At 38.1% G+C, this 22,608-nt stretch overlaps 1 protein-coding gene across 9 annotated transcripts; it reads left to right on the top strand.

Annotated features, from left to right (window-relative positions):
* The first annotated feature begins 1,513 nt into the window (after nucleotides 1-1,513).
* On the top strand, nucleotides 1,514-22,368 carry tmc8 (transmembrane channel-like 8). 9 transcript variants are annotated; one of them, XM_051945525.1, is made up of 24 exons: nucleotides 1,514-1,822; nucleotides 2,375-2,636; nucleotides 3,957-4,105; nucleotides 4,202-4,336; nucleotides 4,424-4,476; nucleotides 4,554-4,693; nucleotides 4,767-4,914; nucleotides 5,923-6,087; nucleotides 6,172-6,323; nucleotides 6,402-6,471; nucleotides 6,616-6,725; nucleotides 7,293-7,479; nucleotides 9,037-9,215; nucleotides 9,397-9,540; nucleotides 11,407-11,485; nucleotides 11,652-12,551; nucleotides 13,398-13,679; nucleotides 13,763-14,059; nucleotides 19,697-19,969; nucleotides 20,070-20,399; nucleotides 20,561-20,614; nucleotides 20,699-20,809; nucleotides 20,925-20,949; nucleotides 21,035-22,368. In XM_051945525.1, the coding sequence occupies exons 1-16, from the start codon at nucleotides 1,780-1,782 to the stop codon at nucleotides 11,757-11,759; spliced, it is 2,124 nt and encodes a 707-aa protein (XP_051801485.1). In that variant the 5' UTR covers nucleotides 1,514-1,779; the 3' UTR covers nucleotides 11,760-12,551; nucleotides 13,398-13,679; nucleotides 13,763-14,059; nucleotides 19,697-19,969; nucleotides 20,070-20,399; nucleotides 20,561-20,614; nucleotides 20,699-20,809; nucleotides 20,925-20,949; nucleotides 21,035-22,368. The 9 variants fall into 9 exon arrangements, with proteins under 9 accessions (XP_051801485.1, XP_051801482.1, XP_051801486.1 ...); XM_051945522.1 differs by having other exon boundaries at nucleotides 11,652-12,426; nucleotides 12,525-12,551; nucleotides 20,070-20,809; XM_051945526.1 differs by lacking the exon at nucleotides 20,561-20,614.
* Nucleotides 22,369-22,608: the final 240 nt, after the last annotated feature.

Below are 22,608 nucleotides of genomic sequence, written 5' to 3'. Positions count from 1 at the left end.
TGCTACCACAATGAATGATTTCATTCATGAGAGTTAGATTTTAAATATTACAGCTATCGTATGAGAACATTTTTGCTTGAAACCCATCTACAAATCATGTACAGTCTAGTTTGCAGATATGAACAGGAATGTTCGACACACCAAACATCCACCATAAACATCACAACAACTACAATAACATTACTTATAATCACAAAGTCATATCTGATTACCCTATGAACTACAAATATTTCTTTCCTCACAATTGTTTGGTTGTGTGATGCATTGAAGTTTCACAATACCTTTGCCATTAACACAGATTTAAGTTTAATGTATTTGCACAAATTAATTGTTTGACTAGATAAAAGCAGATGTAAGCTGATATAAACTGGACAAAATTCAGTTTTTGGCTCACCATTGGACCACAAAAAATATATTTAGGTATTTTATGTTAATTTTTCCAGTATTTCTGTCACTGAGGGATTTATCAATCTAAATTACAGATTATTTTTCTATTTTATATGCAAGCTTATTCTTCATGTAATATACATATGCACTCTTTCATTATATGCTTGTCATTTTAAGGTGATTGCTATTTTATAAGTAACATTTTCTGTACTTTTCATTTATTTTTGTTTGAATAACAGCAACTGCCTTGGAAGAGGAGCAATAAATCTTAAATGATAGCCACAAACAGTATTTGTTGTGCATACAGTAAGGGGTTTTTTCTATTTTATTTTACAGTTTTGTAATGTAGATGTTTTTGAAAACATATTTACCAATAAAAGTAATTTTGCTGAATAATGAATTATCTGTAGTTGTACATACTATAATTAGGTTGTGAATGCAGTACTTTTAGTCTCACTGTCATATTTTTATCTTTAAATGTTACTAGTTAGTAAAAAGATCCACACACATCCTGTGGGTTCTGGATTGACTTGCAGCCACAAAGCTGGTATAAAGAAATTTATTTCTCTTAACACCATCCCTGCGGCCACATCTTAGGTTTGCTGTGAGCTCATGTTTCTAGCTAAATGAAAATTATCTGTAAGTGCTGAAGTCTCAGTAGAATTGAAACCGATCATGTTGAAATAGTACATGAGAAATGACGCCCATGCTTGTGTAAATGGAAGCCTCGAATGTCTTTGTGGTGTAGCGTGTGGGTGTACAGAGCCTTTTTGCTACATCACTTCACGCATTACTTTGAAACTTCAGTTTACAAACTGGTGCAACACTTCCCATTACAGCTGATGTCTGGTCTATGTAACATGGCTGTTGATAGTTTACATGGATTCAGTGGACAAGCCAGAACATGTCAACACTAAAAAGTTCACTAGGATGTCCAGTCTGACCAGGTCCAACCTAAAGCAAAACCCCAACCATACTTCTCTAATTACAAATGCATCTAAATATAACTGTCAAAGTTCACTTCACTTGTTACTCATCAGTCCAGTTTGTATGTTCGTGCATTTTTTCTTACTAAAGTAACACATGCGTCTGCATCCTGTCATGTGATTTCCTGTGAGCTGTCAAGTTCAGCCTCAGTGTGGACAAATTCAACATCTGCTCCACCTGCCACAAAGTGATCTGCAACAACGGAGCTTGAGGACCGACTCCAGATCAGCCACTCACAGGTCTTCACTTCAGCCGATATTATTGATACAGAATGCAGACGTTAAATTTTTTGGAATTTTAAGTAACACTTCATGTGACGAACTTTGTGCTGTAAAAGATATGAGGAATTTGGGTGCTTTTGTTGTTCCATTTTTTTAAATAAAGAGGAAGTGCAAGAAGAAAAAAATGGAGGAGCACGAAACTGTCAACTTCTTGAGACTCTTATCAGGTAACAGTGAATAAAACAAATGTATATATGTGTGAGAGAGTAAGGCAGCATCTTGCTTTTTCAATACTCAGTCTATGTAATAAGTGTGATTGTGTATGTAACTATGTTGAATGCATTCACAGTACAAAACATGTCGTACATTTTTGCCATTTATTGCAGCATGAAACAAGCTGCTGGTTTATGTCTAACTCAGGTCAAATCCAAGACTATACATGCAAAAATATTTTTTTACACATTAAGGTGTTTGTATTCAAAACGAAGACACTTGAATGACACTAGAAATGTTTTATCTATATGGTGCCATCTTTAAACCTTAGTAGATATAAACTAAATAAAGCATACAGCAAGAACTGAATCAATTATTGATTGTTTTACAGTTTTTCTATTGTTTATGTCTCATAAACTGAATATGTTTGGTCTTGAGATGCTAGACATTTGGCGATAACCTCAAGGAAATTATCTGGAGATTCATTCATAATTAAAATAATGCATTAAATCCTGAAAGATAAAGAGTCTTGCCCTGTAACCTAATTCAATGTTTCTCTCCCACAGAGGAAAGTACTCAGTCCACTCTGTCCTCAGACTCCTGTGAGTACTATCAGACAGAGATATTTGACCAGCTGCCCAGTGTTCAGGCCTCACGGCCTGAGCAGAACAGATATGGTCATTTGGAAGCCTGTGAGGCCTACCAAGGTGGTCCAGAGTCTGGGGAGAGGATCAACCAGGGCCACCCGTCCAGAGGACAAAGAGACAAGACGTCTGAGGAGCCACTCAGAAACTTGGCCATGTGTATTCAAGGGAAGAGAAGTGCCAGGTGGGAAAAGTACACACTCCCTACTCCTTTTAATCCGCATCTGACATCCAATGTGAAAGTTCCTGCTGCTACATACGCAAGCAAAAAATTACAACAGCTATATATGTAATATTTGATTAATTCACTGACATACTGACGACAGCATATGTTTGTGGAATCCTATCGACTCGAGATCACTTTGTCTATTTAAACTGATATTATGGAAAAAGTGCAAAAATTACATTTGGTACATCGTTAGTATTGTGCGCCTGACATCATGATGTCCTCATTTCTACGATTTTTTTCTGCTGCAAATCAACTGCCGTTTTCTTTGAGTAGCATTACAGAGTGGAGAACGGAAAGAACAAAATGTCATAACAAAAGAAAAACAGAAGAAAGTGTAACAACAAAATCTTTTTGGATTTTACTTTTGGCCTCAGCAAATACCGGAAGTCAAGTTGACTTTCTCAAAATGAAGTTTCAGTAATGCAAATTGTTGCTTTCAGAGGAATTTAACAGTTTAAGCACAACTTTAATCAGTGACATTGATAGTACTTGTAACTTAATTTGGATACACTTAATTCAATTGCATGTGACCATTTTAAGCAATTTGTTAAAGTTGGGTCAACAAATCTGCCACCAGCTCCGTCTGTTTGTTTCTTAGACTGGAAAAGCTCCTCCACACAGTCACTGAAGACATTGTTCAGCTGTTTTCACAGTCCTGCTCATGATTACCTAAAGACCACCTCTGGTGAAAGTCAACCTTTTTACCTTGCTAGCATGTCCATTTGGTGTTTTTTATACACTGGAAGACAAGCAGTCAACAACATGGCGGAAATTGCAATAATACACTCAAAAACATGGATTCAGACTTCAGAGGTTTCATACTTTAAAACAAAAACTTCAAGGAATGAACTTGGTCAACCTGCAGGGTTTTCAATATCATTATTCTTCCTTGGAATATTTTCCCTGGTTCTGACATGCATGGCTGAATTATGCCAACATTACACCTTGCCACTGAGCAGCGTAGATTTTCAGTGGTTGAGCTGGTCTACTTGAGCTTCAGCAAGAAGAGAGAAAAACATAGGCTGGTTTTTAAGGGTATTATCAAAGACCAAAGAGAGATGTTAATAGATTTTCAGGAGTAAAATCAGCAGATTGACCTTTTAAGCCCAATAGGTTCAAATCTTCGTTCAGCATAAAGGTTTTGTCAGCTTGAGTTTATATTCAGTTTTTGATCAAATATTGTGTTTGTGCCATTTACACAGTTAAGGACATGATTTTTTTTGTGCTAAAGATAGAAATCAGTTACATGAATACTTTATTTATGCTTCCAATTAGGGAAAGAAGGAAGATGCAGATCAGTAATATTGGTTTTTGGGAGTCCTGGAGGAGGAGCCAGATTATCAGCAGGAGGAGGGTTTGGGCACAGATGGGAGAAGCTCTGTCCGGTCTGTTGCCATGGCGACACACACTTCACATCATCGAAGGTATCAAACACCTCTACTGTCCCTATGCTTGTAGAGACAATGAGCAGCCTTTCATCCATCTATCTCACAGTTAAAACTCTCTGCGGTCTGTTCCAGGCAGGTTTGGAGTTGGAGTGAAGTCCTACTTCGTCTTCCTTCGATATCTGGTTCACTTAAACTTGCTACACTGTGCTCTTATCGGGGGATTCATTCTGGGACCTACAATATTTTATGGCAGAGGCAGCAACAGCAGTGAGTCAGCTGTGATCAAAGATGTCAGTAAAACAACCACAACTGCACATAGACTCCTAAAAAAGACAATTTTCTTTGATTTCACAGAACCATTGAGGTTCGGAGGCAATGACTCCGTTTTAGATTTCTTCCTGGGAACGGTAAGAGTTAGTTTACTCTTCATGTGTGGCGTCTGTTTTGTGTACATGTTGCGCATTCATCTCGATGTTTTCTCTAGGGCTACCTGGATCGGTCTCCGGTCTTCTATGGTTTTTATACTCGTGGTTCCCTGGATTTGAAGTGCTTGAACACACCTCTGCTGTACCTCGCTGGAATCCTCACCATCCTCCTCCTCAGTCTCATTATGGTGTTTCGCAGGTTAGTGATCCTCAACAATGCAACAACAAAAGTTCCAATAGTCATTTTCCTCACATCTGTTCACCTCTTATAGAACCACAGTTGGTTACAAGCACACGTGGATGCTTGGGAAGCGCTACAGCATGAATGTGAGCTATAAGATCTTCTGTGGCTGGGACTTCACCATCCAGGATCCTGCTGCTGCTTCTCTCAAACACAGCTTCATCAGAAATGACCTCAAGGTGAATAAAGTCTATATCTGCATAAATGAGGCCATTCTTTGGTATAGGGGAGTAAATCTGCTGGGATTCCTGAGAAAGGCCCGTAAAGCTCATAAATGGCAAAATATTAAAAAAAATATTACCAGTAAATATTACCAATTCTATTGCATCACAAACTACAGTCTCCAAATTAGCTTAAAGTTGCTTGAGCTGTTCACCATAACAGGCTTTATGCTTTGAAGGGGATTACCCTGTAAACTTCTAAAACTTTACAGTAGGTTATTTAATGCTGTTTTCTTTGCTCACATCACATTTGTATTCACTGCTGGGTCATTTTTAAACTGCAATAAAAAGTCCTGCACCTCTATAGAAATGGTACAGTGATGGCTAGAAGTAGAGTGAACTTAAACATCTCCTTTCTATAGTATGTCAACTACTAAATCATAAATCATAAAAAATAAAATAGAAATCTGGAATCAGCATGTGCATCTATTTTCTAAGTTCCCACAGATGTCTCCCATAGAGAAAAAAATGTGGTGACTCTGCACACTCTAAATATTGTTTAATACATATTTTAATTTCTTATCATAATTGTTTACAATCTGCACTAAATAAAGCCTGCAGTTCAGCTGAAAAGTCCCTGATATTTTTACTAAGTGACTGTTGGTCACTTAATAACTGAGTTACTAAAAATAAAATTATTTTGATGATGGATTTAAGCTTAGACTTGCTTAAGTTTCCCAACCATTGAAGAGCTGTTGCAAACTCTGTTGATCCTCTCTATTTTTTACAGTTTGTGACCCTGATAAATGGAGTGGTTTTGACATTACTTTAAAGACAACATACTCTTGAAACCCACCAGCAGGTAGTGGGGTTCAGAAGGATGAACGAAAATGTTCATGTACAGTGTACAATGCAGACATGCACTGTGGTTCTTCCGGTGTTTAACTGGAGTCTGCGGGTTGTATCAGCTATGAAAGTGATTCGATATGGACACCACCAGACTGTTTTCCTTCATGTTCCCCTCAGCTGTTCCTGGAGGAGCAGAGTTTCTCACTGCGGGCGGCTCAGAGGACACTGGGACTGAAGATCCGTCTTTACCTGCTCAGGTTCATCCTCAACCTGCTTGTCTTGTCACTGCTGGGTGGAGCCTTTTATCTCATCTACTTCTCCACAAAAATATCTCAGTATGAGGTAAATATTCGATGCTGAATATCTTGTTTTCTCTGTGGTGTGTGATTGAAGTAGCAGATTTTCATATGTGGCTGTGTTTCTTAGAATGAACACAACTGGTTGGTCAGTCTGGTCCTCCAGTATCTTCCTCCCATCACCATCACCTTCGTCAACCTCGTGCTCCCTCACATCTTCCGTAAGATCTCGTCTTTTGAAGATTACTCATTCACCACGCAGGTGAACACCACACTTGTGAGGTAAGATGCAAGGGTCAGGGAGATACACACCGACACACACAAACTCACCTGCATGGATTCATCTTGTTTCTTCTTCAGGAGCATCTTCCTGAAGCTGGCCTCCCTCGGGATCTACTTATTCTTCGTCTTCACAACAGAACAACAGCAAGTGAGTTGAGAGTGAGATTAATGCTGTTGCAGCTTCGAAGAGACATTATCACAGCTCTCACTGATTCACACTTTCAGGACTGACATGTGATTAAAGGAATAAAGTGGTTTCTTTAACCCAGTTTTTTTATCTGCTTTTTTGCAGCGTCTTTGTCAGTGCAGGGAGAACAAGTTTGGCAGAGAGATGTACAAGCTTTGCATCTTCAACTTCCTTGCCACTTTCAGTGCCACCTTTCTTTTGAACTACCCCAGGAAGTGGGTTTGCTACAGATCAGCACTCAGTTTCTTTCTTAGTCACCGCTGGGCTTTAGATAGAAAGATGAGTGGGTTTGACATCTGTCCAAAGTAGATTCCACAGCAGATCTGGAAAGATTTAATCAGGTTTTGTGAGCTTTTAAATAGGAGAACAAAACCTTTTCAAACATTTTTTTTTTAAATTTGGTGAATTGAGGTGGAAGTTTATTCAGTGAAAGTGGAAAATAATATCAGTACCTACCATTCTTATGCCCGTTTTATTTTATTTTTTGACATGTTCATTTCCGTCTTTGATGGAGTGTGAGGTTTGTTTCCCGTAAAAAGCAACAGCATTTAAGGATTAAAGTCTTGAAAATGAATGAAGTCAAATTAATAGAGTAAAAGTGAAAAATAATCTTAATATGTAATATTTCTATGGCTGTGTTTGAGGCAGACGTTTTCATCTTCAATGAATCTGTGTGACATTTTAAAATTGATGTCTAAGCGTGAAAAAAAAACCCACTGAACCTGAATAAAAAATAATAAAATCCAGCAACAACAAATAATGATCTTCCTTGTGTTTGACAGGCTGCTGCAGGAGAAGTATCCCACATCTCTGCTGACCCGGTTGTTGGGGAAACAACGCTTTCTGATCCCCTTCAATGTGCTGGATCTGGTGTACAGTCAGACTGTGTGCTGGGTGGGAGTCTACTACTGCCCTCTGCTGCCTCTGATAGGAACCGTCATACTGATGGCAACGTTTTACATCAAAAAGGTTGTCTGGAACATGAATCAACTCTTCAGATGTATCTCACCATCTCTTTGTGTTTCCTAATGTAAAGTTTTAATTCAAAATGGCACCAACATGATTTCTACAATGTGTGCAAGAATAATCTACAAAACGGGTGCAATCCAAATAGCTATAAGCACAACTTCAATCAAGTAAAACAACAACATTTTATAGTATTATATTAGGAAAGCACAGCAAGGTTATTTACTTAACAAAAAGCACCAATACATCAATGTTAAAGTACTCAGTGAGAGTAAAGTCCTGCAAAAAAGGCCTCTTCTTTAATAAGAGTACACCAGCAAAATGTAGTTAAAGTATAAAGGTAAGCCTCTTTGACTGATATATTTTTATATATGGCATCTTTATATCATTAATAGTAAAGCATCATTGTGTCAGCAGCATGTTACTGTTCAGCTGCTGCAGGTGGAGCCAGTTTAAATTAAATTAAATATAGTTTTACATACAGAGACAGCAGATAAATCTGAGGGCTCCTCACATAAAAGAAAGAAGATAAATGACCTCTTCCTGGTTTGGGGTTTTTACACTATTCTTAGATTTTGGTATATTTTGGATATTGGATCATTTGAAGATTCTTTTAAATGAAACCATATTGAGAAAAAAAAACTTTTTGGTTAGACTTTCAACAACTCATAGACATCTAAAAAAGTGACCTCGATGACACACTGTTTTTAGTGCGGGAAACAGCTGGTTTGATCTTTAAAAATAAGTAGCACTTGAAAGCGTATTTCATTCAGTGTGTAAAATCTTCATCTTGAAACTAACTACAGCTGTCAGAATAATGTAGCAGAGCAGAAATGTTTTGGAATGGAAGTATAAAGTAGCTTTAAATAGAAAGACCAAAGTAAAGTGTGAGAACCTCAACGTTATACTGAAGTAAAGTACTTGAGTTCATGTATTTAGTTCCTTGTTGCTTGTAGTTTGCATGTTCTCCGGCTTCCTCCAACAGTCCAAAGATGTGCTGAGGTTAAGTGGTGATTCTACATTGTTTGTAGGTGTGAATGTGAGTGAGCTTGATTGTCTGCCTCTTTGTGTGGCGCTGAGATGGACTGGTGACCTGTTCAGAGTAAAGACGACCTTTTCCCTAAGTCAGATGGGATAGACTCCAAACCATCACCCACACACAACCCCACAGGGGAAAAAGCGATGTATAGATGGTGGATGGATGGATGGATGGACTATTATTGATCATGATAAAAAAAAACAATAAGCTGTCAAGCAAGTTGGAAGGAAAACAATACCAGAGATCAAGCAGACAATAAAAGTCAAACATGAAAGCGGTTTAAGAGCCTGATAAAAAAAAAATTCTGACAGAGGAATTATTTCAACAAAATTGATGGAAATGTTTAATGAGAGAGGAAAATGAAATAATAAATCAAATAACTCTAAATAACTGTATACAGAGAAAACAATCTAATTGTTGACATTCTCATTTGCTATAATCTGGTGACTGTTGGACAGCTGTGTTTTCATTTTTTTAAAGAAAATTTTTCCAACATCGTCCGTCTCTCTCTCTGTTTTCAGTTCAGTGTCCTGCGCTGCTGTGTGGCAGAGCAGCGGATGTTTCGAGCCTCCACCTCCTCAGTTTTGTTCCACTTCATGCTGCTGCTTGGTCTCTTCATGGCTGCAGCCACACTGGGATTCAACCTTTACCTTTACCCTTACCAGCAAGGACTCACATCGGACACGAACATGGCTTTACTGTAACTCTGCACCCTTCAGCACTGCATCCAAAACATACACATATTAGCTTCCTTAGTTGTTTAACTGTTAATGTACAGTAAAACCTCTTTGGCATTTTCACACAATCATGTAGATCACATTTATTCTGTACTTTTCTCAGCTGCTATTTCCTCTAATTTGTTCCTCTTCTTTCCGCTCCAGGTCCTCCTGTGGTCCGTTTGGAAATGGAGAAACTGTGTTTAATGTGACAGACGTTTGTTTCAACAAACTTCCTCATGCAGGCAAGCTCACCGTCCGCTACCTGACCTCTGAGGCCTTCGCTCTGCCGCTCATACTGGCTGAGATGTAAGCATGCAAAGTGACAGTAGATTTAACTCCACTACAAAGCAGCCTGTTTTTATTTCCTGTGTGATAAGTTCTTCAGTTCAACCTGTTTCCAGATTGTTTCATCCTGTGGGGACAGGAGTCAATCAAACTTTATTAGTATAGCACTCTCCTACAGCTAAGTCTTAAGAGCAAAGTCAGGATATATATATATATATATATATATATATATATATATATATATATATATATATATATATATATATATATGAAGAGTTCATTTGTAAAAACAGGTAATTCCATTTTATAAATTTTCAGAAAGCTCATTTTTTATTGTTTACTTGAGATAATAATTATAATAACACTAATAATTTATTTTTTCTCTATTTTGTCATGTATTTTTCTATTGAGTCAAATCCACTCAACTTCAATTTGATTGATATTCTCTCAAGTAAACAATAAAATAAAAAGTTTTCTGAAAATTTGTCAAAACGGGGTTATCTTCATATATATATATATACATACACACACACACACACACACACACACACACACACACACACACACACACACACACACACACACACACACACACACACACACACACACACACACACACACACACACACACACACACACACACACACACACACACACACACGGGGTGGCATGGCTCAGTGGGTAAAGTGGCTGTCTTGTAACTGGAGGGTTGGCGGTTCGATCCTTGGCCTGTCATGCTCATGTCAAGGTGTCCCTGAGCAAGACACTGAACCCCAAATTGCTCCTGGTGGGTCGTGGTTAGCGCCTTGCATGGCAGCTTCCATCATCAGTGTCTGAATGGGTGAATGTGATGTATCTTGTAAAGTGCTTTGGGTACCTTGCAGGTATAGTAAACTGCTATATAAATACAGACCATTTACCATATATATGTTAAAGGCCAAATTAGAATCCAGGCAGATTTAGAATCTGCCTAAGTGAAATCAAAATCCTACCATGGTTGTTGAACGGATTTCAATCTTGATATATCAATAGCCTGTATATTAGAAAGAATAACCCTAACCCTCTAACAGGATTTTGGTATACAGTATATGGAAAAAAACAACAGAAACTACTTTGACAACATAATTTCTTCACTGTTTATTTTGCCAAGTGTTGAGGACAAAAGTTGACATTACTTCTAAAGTAATTATTTACCTTGTATCTAAAACCAAATTTCAAGGTACACAATGTTAGGGAAAACAAATAATTACATTAACGGAGCATACAATATTCAAAACCCTTCAAATTTCAATCGAGCCTAGGCGAAATCTAAATTCTAATTCTGCCTCGGCAGATTTAAAATCTGCATGGATTCTAATTTGGCCTGTAACATATATATATATATATATATATATATATATATATATATATATATGTGTGTGTGTATTATACTACAGCCATATATTTTTATGGCTGTTGACACAGACATTTCCATCTTTCATCAAGTTGTATAGCTTTATAAAACTGTTGTCTAAGTGTAGAAACAACAACATAGAAATAAAATGAAAAGTAATCAAATTTAACAACATACAAACAACAAAATAAATAAACAAAATGACATCCATCCATCCATCCTCTATACACCGCTATATCCTCATTAGGGTTGCAGGGGGTGCTGGAGCCTATCCCAGCTGACTCGGGCGAAGGCAGGGGACACCCTGGACAGGTCGCCAGTCTGTCACAGGGCTACATATACAGACAAACAATCACACTCGCAAAATGACATTCTGTGGAAAATTCATCATGATCATGATCCATGAGGACACACTTTTTAAAAATACCAATGCAGTATTTTGATCTGAACAGCTGGTCTTTGAATGTGACGTGAAAGACTTTGTGTTTCCTCAGCATAATCTTAACCTCGTATCTGTCACGGAGGCGAGCCAATCAGAAAACCATTGAGAGACTGAAAGACATGCTGGTTATGGTAAGCACATTCCTCTGAATTACTCACACTAGGATGATAAGGAAATGTGTAACTTACCGCCAGTGTGGTCCCAGTAAGACAATCATTGTTACTGGAGTGTCTTATCATGTCATGTTTCCCATCCGAGCGCATACTGTGCCCATAAATTTGTATGTTTCCTTTACAGAGCAGCTCAGATAAGCGTTTCCTGGTGAAGCAGCACGCCACAATGCTGAGACGTAGAAAGATCACCAACAGAGTTCGTTCTACAGAGGATGCCCCGCTCAATCACTGAAAGACCCTCCTCCATGCATTTAAACTGGTTAAAGTGTCCACAGACTTCCACTTAGCTGCAGCAGGAGGCCTGAGGTGGCTGAAAATGAAGAGTCAAAAGACTGTTGAACTCAAACTTTTCCAGTTATGTGAAATACAAAGATAACAAATACAACTGTGAACCTTTCCTGCAGAAGTCACATAAGTCTGAATGTAAACTAAGCAGAAAGTTTGTTTTTGTGTTCATTTTGTGTTCATTTTATGTCCTTTTGAGCGTGTTTAGCTTGGGTTTTTTTCAGTTTAGAGACAATACTTGAAATCAATGTATGCAAATGAACAGAGTCATTTAATATACAGACATAATAATCCCAGTATTGTTTCAAAATGTCACTTCCGCTGACAGTGAATGTTTTTCAGATGCAATGCTCATTGGAACCTTTTCGTTTTCTGCATGCTTTTAATCTTCATTTGTCTTTGACATCACACTGATACTTAAAGTGAAGGAAAACATGTAGCCAACATGTTATCTGCTTGCAACATATGTGTAACACCCCTTTGCGTAGATGTGCACACACATGCATGCACAACAAGACACAGACATGCAACAGAGCTACAGAAACCATGCCAAAGATACATGCATAGCACTGCAATGAAGAAACACCAAGGTCTTGATTTTTGGCCAGTTTTGGGTGAGTTGGTTGTATTAGTTTAAAATGGCAATTTAAATAAGTTATTTAATGGACTAATATTCTGACTGAAATGTGTTGTTGCTGTTTTTTAATTTCAGCTATGGCAAGTTTGCTCATCAAGATAAGTAAGTGTGTCAAAGCGGTACTTAAGATATGAAGCTCAGTTTTAGATCATGTCAGAGATCATTAATTCAGGAATTTGATATTCTTTGATTTAATAAAGTGTACTGAAATGGTCCAAAAAAAAAAACAAACAAACTGGGTGGCCCATTCTTATTGGTACATTTCAGGGATTCAAGCACAATTACAGTGTCTATTATAAGTTTTAACCCAGCTTGGAAGTTTTACTCTTTTATTGCCTTTTAGTATTAAATCGTGGTCAATATATTTTTGGCTTTTTTGACAAAAATTTACAAAAAAAGGCTATTTTATTTCAAAGTGAAAACTGATTTCTACATGGGAATGTCAAAAAATGAAGAATAGAATATGTAAAATTAGCCATTGCATAAGTGTTCTCCTGGACTCCGGCATCCCCCGCGACCCTAGTGAGGATAAAGAGGTGAATAGAGAATGGATGGATGGATGGATAAGTGTTCTCCCCTTTAAAGGGATTCACCTGATTCAACAAAAGCAAAGATCACGGGGTAAAATGGCACCATACAAATGTTCAGGCTGACAGAGATCTGCTGCACAGGCTTATTGCTATAATTGCATCCAAAAGTACATCTATTAAATACTGTTTTCTTTTATTCACCTGTTTTACGTTTAACATTTTAATTAATTGACAGGCCTTTGTAGAAATCTGTTTTCCAATGGACAAAAATGAGTCTTTTTCTGCAAATTCTTGTCAAAAAAGTAAAATTAAATGGACCAAGATTCAATATTTAAAAGCAATTCAAGTAATTTCCGAGGGAGGAGAACGCTTTCAATAAGAACTGCATTTATTTCCACTGTTATATTTCATTATGTAGGTGGATCAAATCCTCTTCGCCCAGTGTTGACTGGTCCTGATAAGGCCTACCTAAACTCAAGGGTGGCTTTCCGATGTCTTGTACCTGATTCCCCTCCACCTGTCACCTATGAGCTGCTGAAAGACGGCGATGTGCTGGTTGGCAGAGATACTGATCCCATAGGAGGCCAATCTGTAGCATTCTTCCTGAAAGTCTCTGCAGCATCAGATGGGTCTTACCATTGTAATGCGACAGCTGGAGGAAATACAGGAGTCAGCAACAGCATCCAGCTGAGTGTTGTCAGTGAGTATTAACTGCTGGGTATTTCAATGAGCATTAGCAAACTAGACCTCCTCCCCAAACCTCTGTCATTCCCTCGTTACCAGCTCCAGCATCAAACACCAGAGTGACCTCCGACCCCTTCCCCCCGGTAGTGTATGAGGGGTCACGTCTTGTCCTGAGCTGTGATGTCCAAAAAGGATCCCACCTTTCCTACACCTGGTTCTTCAATAAGAAGGAAGTAACATCTTCTGCCTCGGCCTTCTTCCACTTCGCTGGGAACAAGCTAGTCATGGAGAGCGTAACCCCAGAGCATGCTGGAGATTATTACTGCATGGCTTGGTCCATGGTGAAAGACATCAGGAGGTTTTCTGCCAGCCAAGAGGTTCAGGTGACAATCAAAGGTATCTATCAACAAAAACACAAAACAAAGCAGAGTACACTGAAGGCATAAAGGTCCCATATTATGCTCACTTTCTCAGCTCAAAATACGGTATGAAGATCTTTGAGTCTGCCATGCATAAATCAGTAATAGGTTACTAGCCAGTCGTCACCTTTCCCAGAGGATTAATCCTACTAGCCTTTCAATTAGTGCTACTATGAGACTGACATTTTTGGTTTTGTCTAAAAACAATTTTTGTGAGCTTGCCATGAATTAAGAACAAATACTCACTTGTCTTTCAACATGATTCATTCACTTTTCATCGAGAGCTTTCATTCACAAAATGTGACTTAATTTGATTAATTTGCTGCAGACTGTCGACATTACTTCAAGCCTGTGGTTTAAATTTTTTTCCCAATGTTCTGCTTTTTTGTGATTAAAAACACTTAAATGATTAATCAATTATTAAAACAGCTGGGTGATTCTCATGAAATCCAGATTTAGAAAGTGTCCAGTACGAGGATTTTTAAAATGTCCTTGAAGAAAATTTTGCATTTGTATATGCACAATTATGGTCTGAACTAACTATAAAACATATTTTTAGAAGATTTTTAAAATATTTTTTGTATGTTTATTTACATTTTTTAGATGAAGTCCGTAAAAAATCTCATTACCGCAACATAACATTACATTAAATATATGGCTAAAAATGTGAATTTTTGGCAATGTTAAAGTATAGCCTTATTACTCATGATCAAAGCTATGCATAACTCTGTAGAGATTAATTTTTCATTTTTTTTATTTTGTGTAATTTCCTTAAATATCTCATTACCGAAACATTTGTAACGATTTACACTTTTATTTATTGAATTGCTTTGTTGAAAGATAACACACACATTTTACATGTAGCAGGCATGAAATAAGAAGTGTTTTATAATATGTTTATACATTTTAAAACAAACCATCACAATAAAATTATTACTGAATTCATAAAAAAAGTCCATGTTGCGGTAATGAGAATGCTATGTCGGTAATGAGGAACAATATTTCGGAAATGAGACAATGGTTCTAATACTTAACCATATTTGACAAATCAAACACATACCATTTTTAAAAGAATATTTACTTCATAAACAGTATTTAATTTTCTCATAAACATCACAGTACAATATACAATCTTAATTAATAAACAATTACTATGTCTTGTAGTCAACACTGTAGCACTTGTCCTGACATTTTATCAAACACATCTATTTCTGAGAATGATTTCATGTGAAGAATTTTAATTTGAAGCAGCAACTAAAATATTTATGAACAAGTTGATCAAACAACTTAAACATTAACTGGAACAACTGCTTTTACCAATCACTTTTCCTTCCCACCTGTAACTCATTCATTAGCATTTTTTGTGTTTTGCCCATATGTCTGGTAGGACACAGAAATGTCTAGCAGAGGAGGTGGCAGGAAGGGGTTCTGGGATTATGTCCCGTATTTCCTGACGATAGTACCAGACTTTCTCTCCTGGATATCTGATGCTCGGGACATAGAAGCGATTTTCCCCAATACGAGTCATGGTGTCGACTTCGTACTGCTCTTCAGCAATCTGTTTAAAGAAATATTTTTATGGTCTCTACAAATTTTGTCTGAAAAGCATATAATAATGTAAGTGGATAGACATATTAACAGAAATCTTGAAATGTAGTTCACCTGTGTGACTGTACCAGGGAACAAGTCACCATCATACTCGACCAGGACCCATTGTCCAACCTCAATGGTGGCCTTGGTGCTGCGGGTTCCTCTTTTCCTCCCTCAGAGAGCACATGGCACACTGAAGGAAAGCACGTGCAGTTTTCCCCACAAAAGCAAGACACTTCCCGTGTGTTGATGACTCCTGGTTTTGTTGATGTCAGCTGTTAGGATGGAATTCAAAAAACAAAAATGAACACTGAAATATCGTACACTGACTAAGATACAGACAATCCTTTGTGAGTTAATTTGGGAAAATGTATCCCATGTGTCCTGCTCTTCACAGTAATATCGGCAATTTAAATTATTAAATTATAAATTTATATATATATATATATATATATATATATATATATATAATTATAAATTAAAATTTCAGTACAAAAAAATCGCTAATATTCTATTTGTAAATAAAAATATGATGAGAAATACAGGGAACATTGGACGCGCATCGCAAGGTGCATTTCCTCGAAAACAACCTATTCGTGGATTATATACCGACTTCAAGACATGTTTTGGACAAAATAGTTTACTGGCTTGTTTCGTCTGGATGTAAAAGGTTGGATTATGGCCGTTTTTTGTGGAATATTTTCATCTGTGTGTAATAATGAACCCGGAAATGTGAGTCGCGCTGTGTGCGTTGAAGCCGTGTATAGAGAACGGATGGATGGATATTCGTTGTTTGTCGGACAAATGTGTTTATATTACTTCTGTGGTCATCACATCTGAAAGTGGTTTATACCGGCGGATTCATGAGAATCTAAGCTTTCCATCGGTGTATAGTTTTGTATAATCGCATTTGCAGTTTCAGACCTTTAGCAAACTGCTTATGCAGATCTCAACGTGTACCGCGGGCGGGACACTGAAGCGCAACAGGTTAAAAAGATAGAAATACAGATAAGATAGACATAGATTGAACTACAGCAAAACTATTTAATCAGACAAATTATAGTAGGTTGCCTGTCCTGCATCCACACATTTTTTTGTGGAAGCATTAAATGAAGCTGTATAATTAGTGACCCCTGCTGGCTGGGATGTAATAGCTGACTTATTACACAATCTGTTCAAAAAGTGTTAAATGTGATAAATATCATGTTATATATGGAAATGAACAAGAGATATACATTTCCCTCCTTTATTAGTCTGTTTCTCATCACCGAAACATTGAGTCTCTCCACCGCAACAGGCCCTCAATTGTTGCGGTGAATGATAATGGTGTTGCGGTGGATGAGTGACTGTAACGTTTTATGCTAACTGTGGAAGCACCATGTGGGCTAGCTAAACTTTTCTTAGCTGTTTGTTTTTAGACCACAATAGGGTATATACTGATAAAAAATAAAAACAGCAATTCTTTTCAAAACTTCAAAACTTAATGTTTCGGTAATGAGAACTAAAAAGTCGTGGAGGCACTATTACAATCAAACTTTTAACTTTTATCTGGAGAGATAGCAAATGAACTCCTTACCTGGTAGCCATCTTGAGTGTTACAGTCAGTACTGTCCCATCCAACAAAATTCCTTGCAAATGTAAGTTCCTTGAGGACTTAAACAATGATTGAAATTTGTTGCGGAGAATGAGAAAATTCGTCTTGGACACATTTCTATTCCTTATTATTTTCACTACATTTGCCATTAATCACCAAATTCTACATGCTTCTTCATTGTAACTGTTTATAGTATAACATGCAGTAAAGTTTATTCTTTTTTATCTTTCTTAATTAATAGTATTTCGATCTCATAGAACCAAATCTAGTTATTGACACGTTGCGGTAATGAGAAATTTCGCCTTAAAAGTGAAAAAAACAATAAAATGTGTAATAATGATGGTCATTTTATACCATGAGCAAAATAGTATATAAAGATGTGTTTATAATGTTATCCTTATTATTTTGATAGCATCAACTTTTATCATAAAAATGCTTCATGACACCTCATGAATCTAATTTCGTGAGAATCACCCAGCTGGCAACTGCATCCAAAGTGTAACTACTGGCAGCTACTGCCGTTAGTCAACCAGCAGAGGGAGACAGATAGATGGTTCACATAATATTATTTCTTCATGACTGTATTTTTCCACACAGTGTCCAAGGATGACTTATCAGATGGTTCTGTGGAATAAACGATCTAGTATGTCATGCTGTTGCTTTTCTGGGGGTTGAGGTCTAAACTCTGTTGACTCGCACTGCTCCAGCGTGGAACCCTAAGTAACATCCGTATACCATCGTTATAGGCTACAGTAAGTTTCTGCATGCTGCTCCGTTTATAGCTCCTCCACAGGTGGGCTGTGTACATTGGCGTGCAATAGGCCTTAAATAAACTGATTTTTACAGCTCTTGAGCACATTCCAAACTTGCGGAACAACATGTTAGCTTGTCCATAGAGCATTCGACACTGTCTGTAAATGTCTTTGTCATCAGAAAGGTCTGCAGTCACATAGTGTCCCAGATATTTACACTCCTCGCTCACGTTCAGCCTACTTCCAGACAGAAAGAAGTCAGGGAACTGTAGCTTCGAGTCCTCTCTGCTCCGAACAATCATGATTATACTTTTCTTTGAATTGTATTTTATATCAAAGTCTGATCCATACTGAGAACACACTTGCAGCAATTCTTGTAGTCCAACACTGTATGGACAGAAAATTACAAGATCATCAGCATACAGTAGGTGGTTGATTGTGCGATTCCCAACCCTACAGCCAGTTGTGCAGTTATTTAAGAGTCTTGACAAATCATCAATATATACATTGAATAAAAAAGGAGACAAAATGCTGCCCTGTCTCACTCCATTAGACATATTAAATGGTGCCGATAGGCAACTTCCCCATTCAACAAACATAAGTTGATGTGCGTACCAGTACACCAAAATTCTTACCAAACATTTAGGCACACCTCTCTTGTATAATTTATAAAATAACTTCTCATGGTTGACATAGTCAAAAGCCTTAGAGGCATCAATAAAACACATAAACATTGTTGTATTGTGTCTGTTATAATAATCTAAAATTTCTTTCAGGGCAAATATACACATGTCTGTTCCATGTTTGGGTTTAAACCCAAATTGGTTATCAGTGGTCAGCAAAAACTCTTCCATTTTATTCAAAATAGCCCTCTCAAGCACCTTAGACAACGTGCTGGCCAGAGCTATAGGCCTATAGTTTTCTTTGCTGTTGATTTTTCCAACTTTATCTTTATTTGTTATGACCTGGTTCAAAATAGCCACAACAAAAGAAGAGACAAAGCAATTGTAACAATTCAATTTTTTTTAATTAACTTAAATCCTGCCAAATTAAGGTCAAAAGCCTACAGGATTGTGAGAATCAGGTGACTCATTGGTGTCTGTGTGTGTGATGTATGCATGAATAATGTATGTGCAGGTGTTGGAAATGAAAAACCAAATCCTAAACGAAGAACTATTGCTATTCCTGGAACTCAACAAGAAATAAGAGGTGCATTCCCTGTTACTGGCAAGCAATAATCACAGCCACTTATTTCTGCATTTTACAAAAATAAACTTGTAACGCTAAATCAGTCACATACCTTGAGTGCAAAAAATAAAGTCATCGAACTACGTAGCATAACTGTAAATATTTCTACTGAAATCAATGTGAATTGTTCTTGATTTATCATGAATTCACATTATAGCATTTTAATTGTTACACATTGACTTAAACGCATCTAGGCGCATCATGTCGAGCATGACAGCTTCCCTAGAACCAAACAAACCATATATCATGTATGCTGTGGCATTAATATAATTGTAACTGTAACTCCCAACCATTAAAAATAACTCCAGATAAAGACATGCGGTTATTGTCCTCATACTTTTAGCATATAATCTGGACTCAGGCACCTGATTTGTTTCAGTTTTACTAAACTGCATCATCTCACCCTACCTTCTTCCTTTCTCTCCACCAGTCTATGTTTCGAAACCGAAGATCGCCTTCTTCATTTTCAAAGAGGGAGACAGTTACCGTGGCAACATAACCTGCTGGTCTTCCAGAGGGAGTCCTCCGGTGAACTTCTCTCTTTTAGTAGATGACAGGGAGATGGGATCTGTCACAGAAACAGACTCCCTCGCTGCCTGGTTCCAGGTCACCGTGGTACCCGGGCTGGACATGGGTGTGGCGAGATGTCGGGTAAAATCTGAGCTGCAAGAACTGATGAGTGAACCGGTGAACCTGGAAGTAGGTATGAGCCACTGACATGTGAATGGGATGGCATGTGTCTTCTGTAATTTCCAACCTTAAAATCTGCTGTTCTGACGCTCTCTTTGCCCCTGTCTGTTCAGTGCCAGTTGGGGGTGATGTGAAAGTGGAGGTGGAACATCTGTACACGGCTGAATCCAAACTGGCCGCTGCCAGACTGAGCTGTCATGTCAGCAGAGGAACTTTTCCTTACTTCTCCTGGCTCTTAAACGACACCATCCTTCCCACGTCACATGAGGATTCCCACATTCAGACCACCCTGCCTCACTTTGCCCTCGCTGAACAAAGACGAACCCTAGTCCTCCCTAAGCTCAGCCCAGAGGAGTCTGGGTATTACCGCTGCAGGGCCAGGGACCAGTACGATGACTCTGGGCCTTGGGTGGAGAGCGCCGCTGAGCTAGTCCAAGTTACAGGTGAAAATATCAAGACAAAGCAAAGAATAGTTATCTCAACCCTCTAAACCCCAAAACCAGTGGGTTTTGGGGTTTAGAGGGTTCATCATAAAATTGTTGTGTGTGTTTTTTTTTTAAATGTGTTCTTTGTGTAAAGTTTCTGCACTCATTTTTACCTTCAGTCAGGAGTATTAGCTTCATACTTCATGAACCATCTTCTACTGAAACACCACCAAGTAAAAATACTACTTTGTATTTTAATTAACTTACATGCTACATCTACAGTATGATAAACTGACCTCGCCCCATCACTTCTACAGAGGTTTTCTGGACTGCCACTGAGGCGATCACTATTGCATTCTGCTGCTTCCTTCTCCTGGCGCTGACTGTGGGTTCAGTTTGTGTATACACGATGTTTGAGCACAACCAAGGTGTGTTTTTCTGTGTCTGTGCATGCATATGTTTCAAGGAGAAATTCATTTACAGAAATTGTGTAGCTCAATTTGTATTAAATATTCTTATGTCTCCACCTGACTCTGTCCACAGCTCATGCCCACATTCCTCCTGCAAAGTAAGTTTTTATCTCATTGATGCTTAGACAGTTTGCTGTAACTCAAATCAACCTGCTGAAAAAAGTCTGTATCCTCTCATCCCAGGTCTGAGGCTCTTCCTTTGTCTGAAACTGACGTCAGAAAAGCTGACTGATAAGTCCCCTACAGATTGTGATGTCTTGAATTAAGTAGTTTGGATCAGTACGATACAGCCTGCTGTCTAATTATACTGTCATTTACAGGTCACTTAGTTTCCTCTAAATAATAAATACGCAAATGTAACTTTGTAGTTGGTCTTCTTCTAAGGACTGTTTAATTTCACACTAATTATACGGAAAATAGGTGCAGTGTTTTGGATAGAAATCACAATATTTCTAATCCGCAGCTGTAATACATTTGAACACTATGTCAGTTTTCCTGTTGTTAGTACACATTTACAAAAGCTCCTGAGAGAAAACACACACACACACACAAAATAAAGTGTGAGTCAATTAAAAGATTTTTTCGTAAATCTACTACTGAAGTAAAAGCAGAAACAGTTTGAGATAAGCAATAAACTCAAAAGGCTCCTTAGCAGCAACTCAGAGGCATCCAGGCCTCAAGGTCAGTTCACTGCATCAAATCAAAATCAGGTTCGCTGGTGACCGACCCCAAAGACATCAACAGAGGCTTTAAAAGTTTTCACTGCAAGCTTTACACCTCTAAATCCTGCCCTTCTCACTCGCACAAAAGCAACTTTTTGACTCCCTTGCACTACCTAAATATGACGACATGGCCAAGAAAGACTTAGATTCTGATTTCACTCTGGATGAGATAAAGTCTGGCATAAATTTCCATCAGGCAAAGCAGCTTGGCCAGATCACTTTGGCTGCAAATCTTATAAAACACTCTTTGACATCCTCGCCCCACTCCTTCTCAGAATGAGAACCAGCTCTAAGAATGATGACGCCCTACCTAAAGCATTATACAAAGCGAACGTATCATTGATCTTAAGAAAGGCAGAGACGAGACAGACTCAGGTAGCTATAGGCTCATCCAGGGCTTCGATAGAAAGGTAATTACTAAACTGCTGGCTAAACAGACCTGCCAGAATGAGACACTGTGGCAACATATATAGTGGCTGATCAGGCCACATTTAACACACAGGGGGAAAACTATATACACAATAATTAAAACTAACACAATGAAAGTCTGATCCCTCCTACAATGTAAGAGCTCTTGCTTTGGCCTGTGGGAGGGACGTCATCATAGAGCCATGTTCCGCCCCCAGCAGCCCTCTTTTGTCTGTCTCCAAGCGGGAAATGCCACCCAGCAGCCGGAGAAATGAATTAATACAAACATATAGCACAATGATAAACAATGTAAACCGAATGTGTGCACTCCATCCAGAAAACAGTGTGCTGTCAAAGTGCTAATAAACCAGTTTTAATGAAAGCAAACTGTGTTGTATGTAATTTAAGTGACTGTGATCTAAAGTAACTAAACGTGGTAATGGTGTTTGTGAGTGTGGAAATGCTACAACATTTTGTGTGGCAGTGGGCACGGCCATCACACCCTTATCAGCTTGTATGCAGACGACTTCCTTCTATACTTGCAAAATTCTGAGGAATTAGTCCCCTCCCCCCTGGACTCAATCACCCTTTTTGGCAGACTATCAGGTTACACCATAAATTAGACAA

The sequence above is a fragment of the Acanthochromis polyacanthus genome, chromosome 3, assembly GCF_021347895.1.
Source record: "Acanthochromis polyacanthus isolate Apoly-LR-REF ecotype Palm Island chromosome 3, KAUST_Apoly_ChrSc, whole genome shotgun sequence".
Lineage (NCBI taxonomy): Eukaryota > Metazoa > Chordata > Actinopteri > Pomacentridae > Acanthochromis > Acanthochromis polyacanthus.
The sequence above is the reverse complement of the archived record's forward strand: the minus strand, read 5'-3'. Positions and strand labels throughout refer to the sequence as shown.

Excerpts from the sequence above, each read along its gene's own strand:
- tmc8 (XM_051945522.1), top strand. The coding sequence starts at position 1,780 with ATGGAGGAGCACGAAACTGTCAACTTCTTGAGACTCTTATCAG. Across the intron at positions 4,106-4,201 it reads CACACTTCACATCATCGAAG|GCAGGTTTGGAGTTGGAGTG; the intron begins GTATCAAACACC and ends GGTCTGTTCCAG. Across the intron at positions 11,486-11,651 it reads TGAAAGACATGCTGGTTATG|AGCAGCTCAGATAAGCGTTT; the intron begins GTAAGCACATTC and ends TTTCCTTTACAG.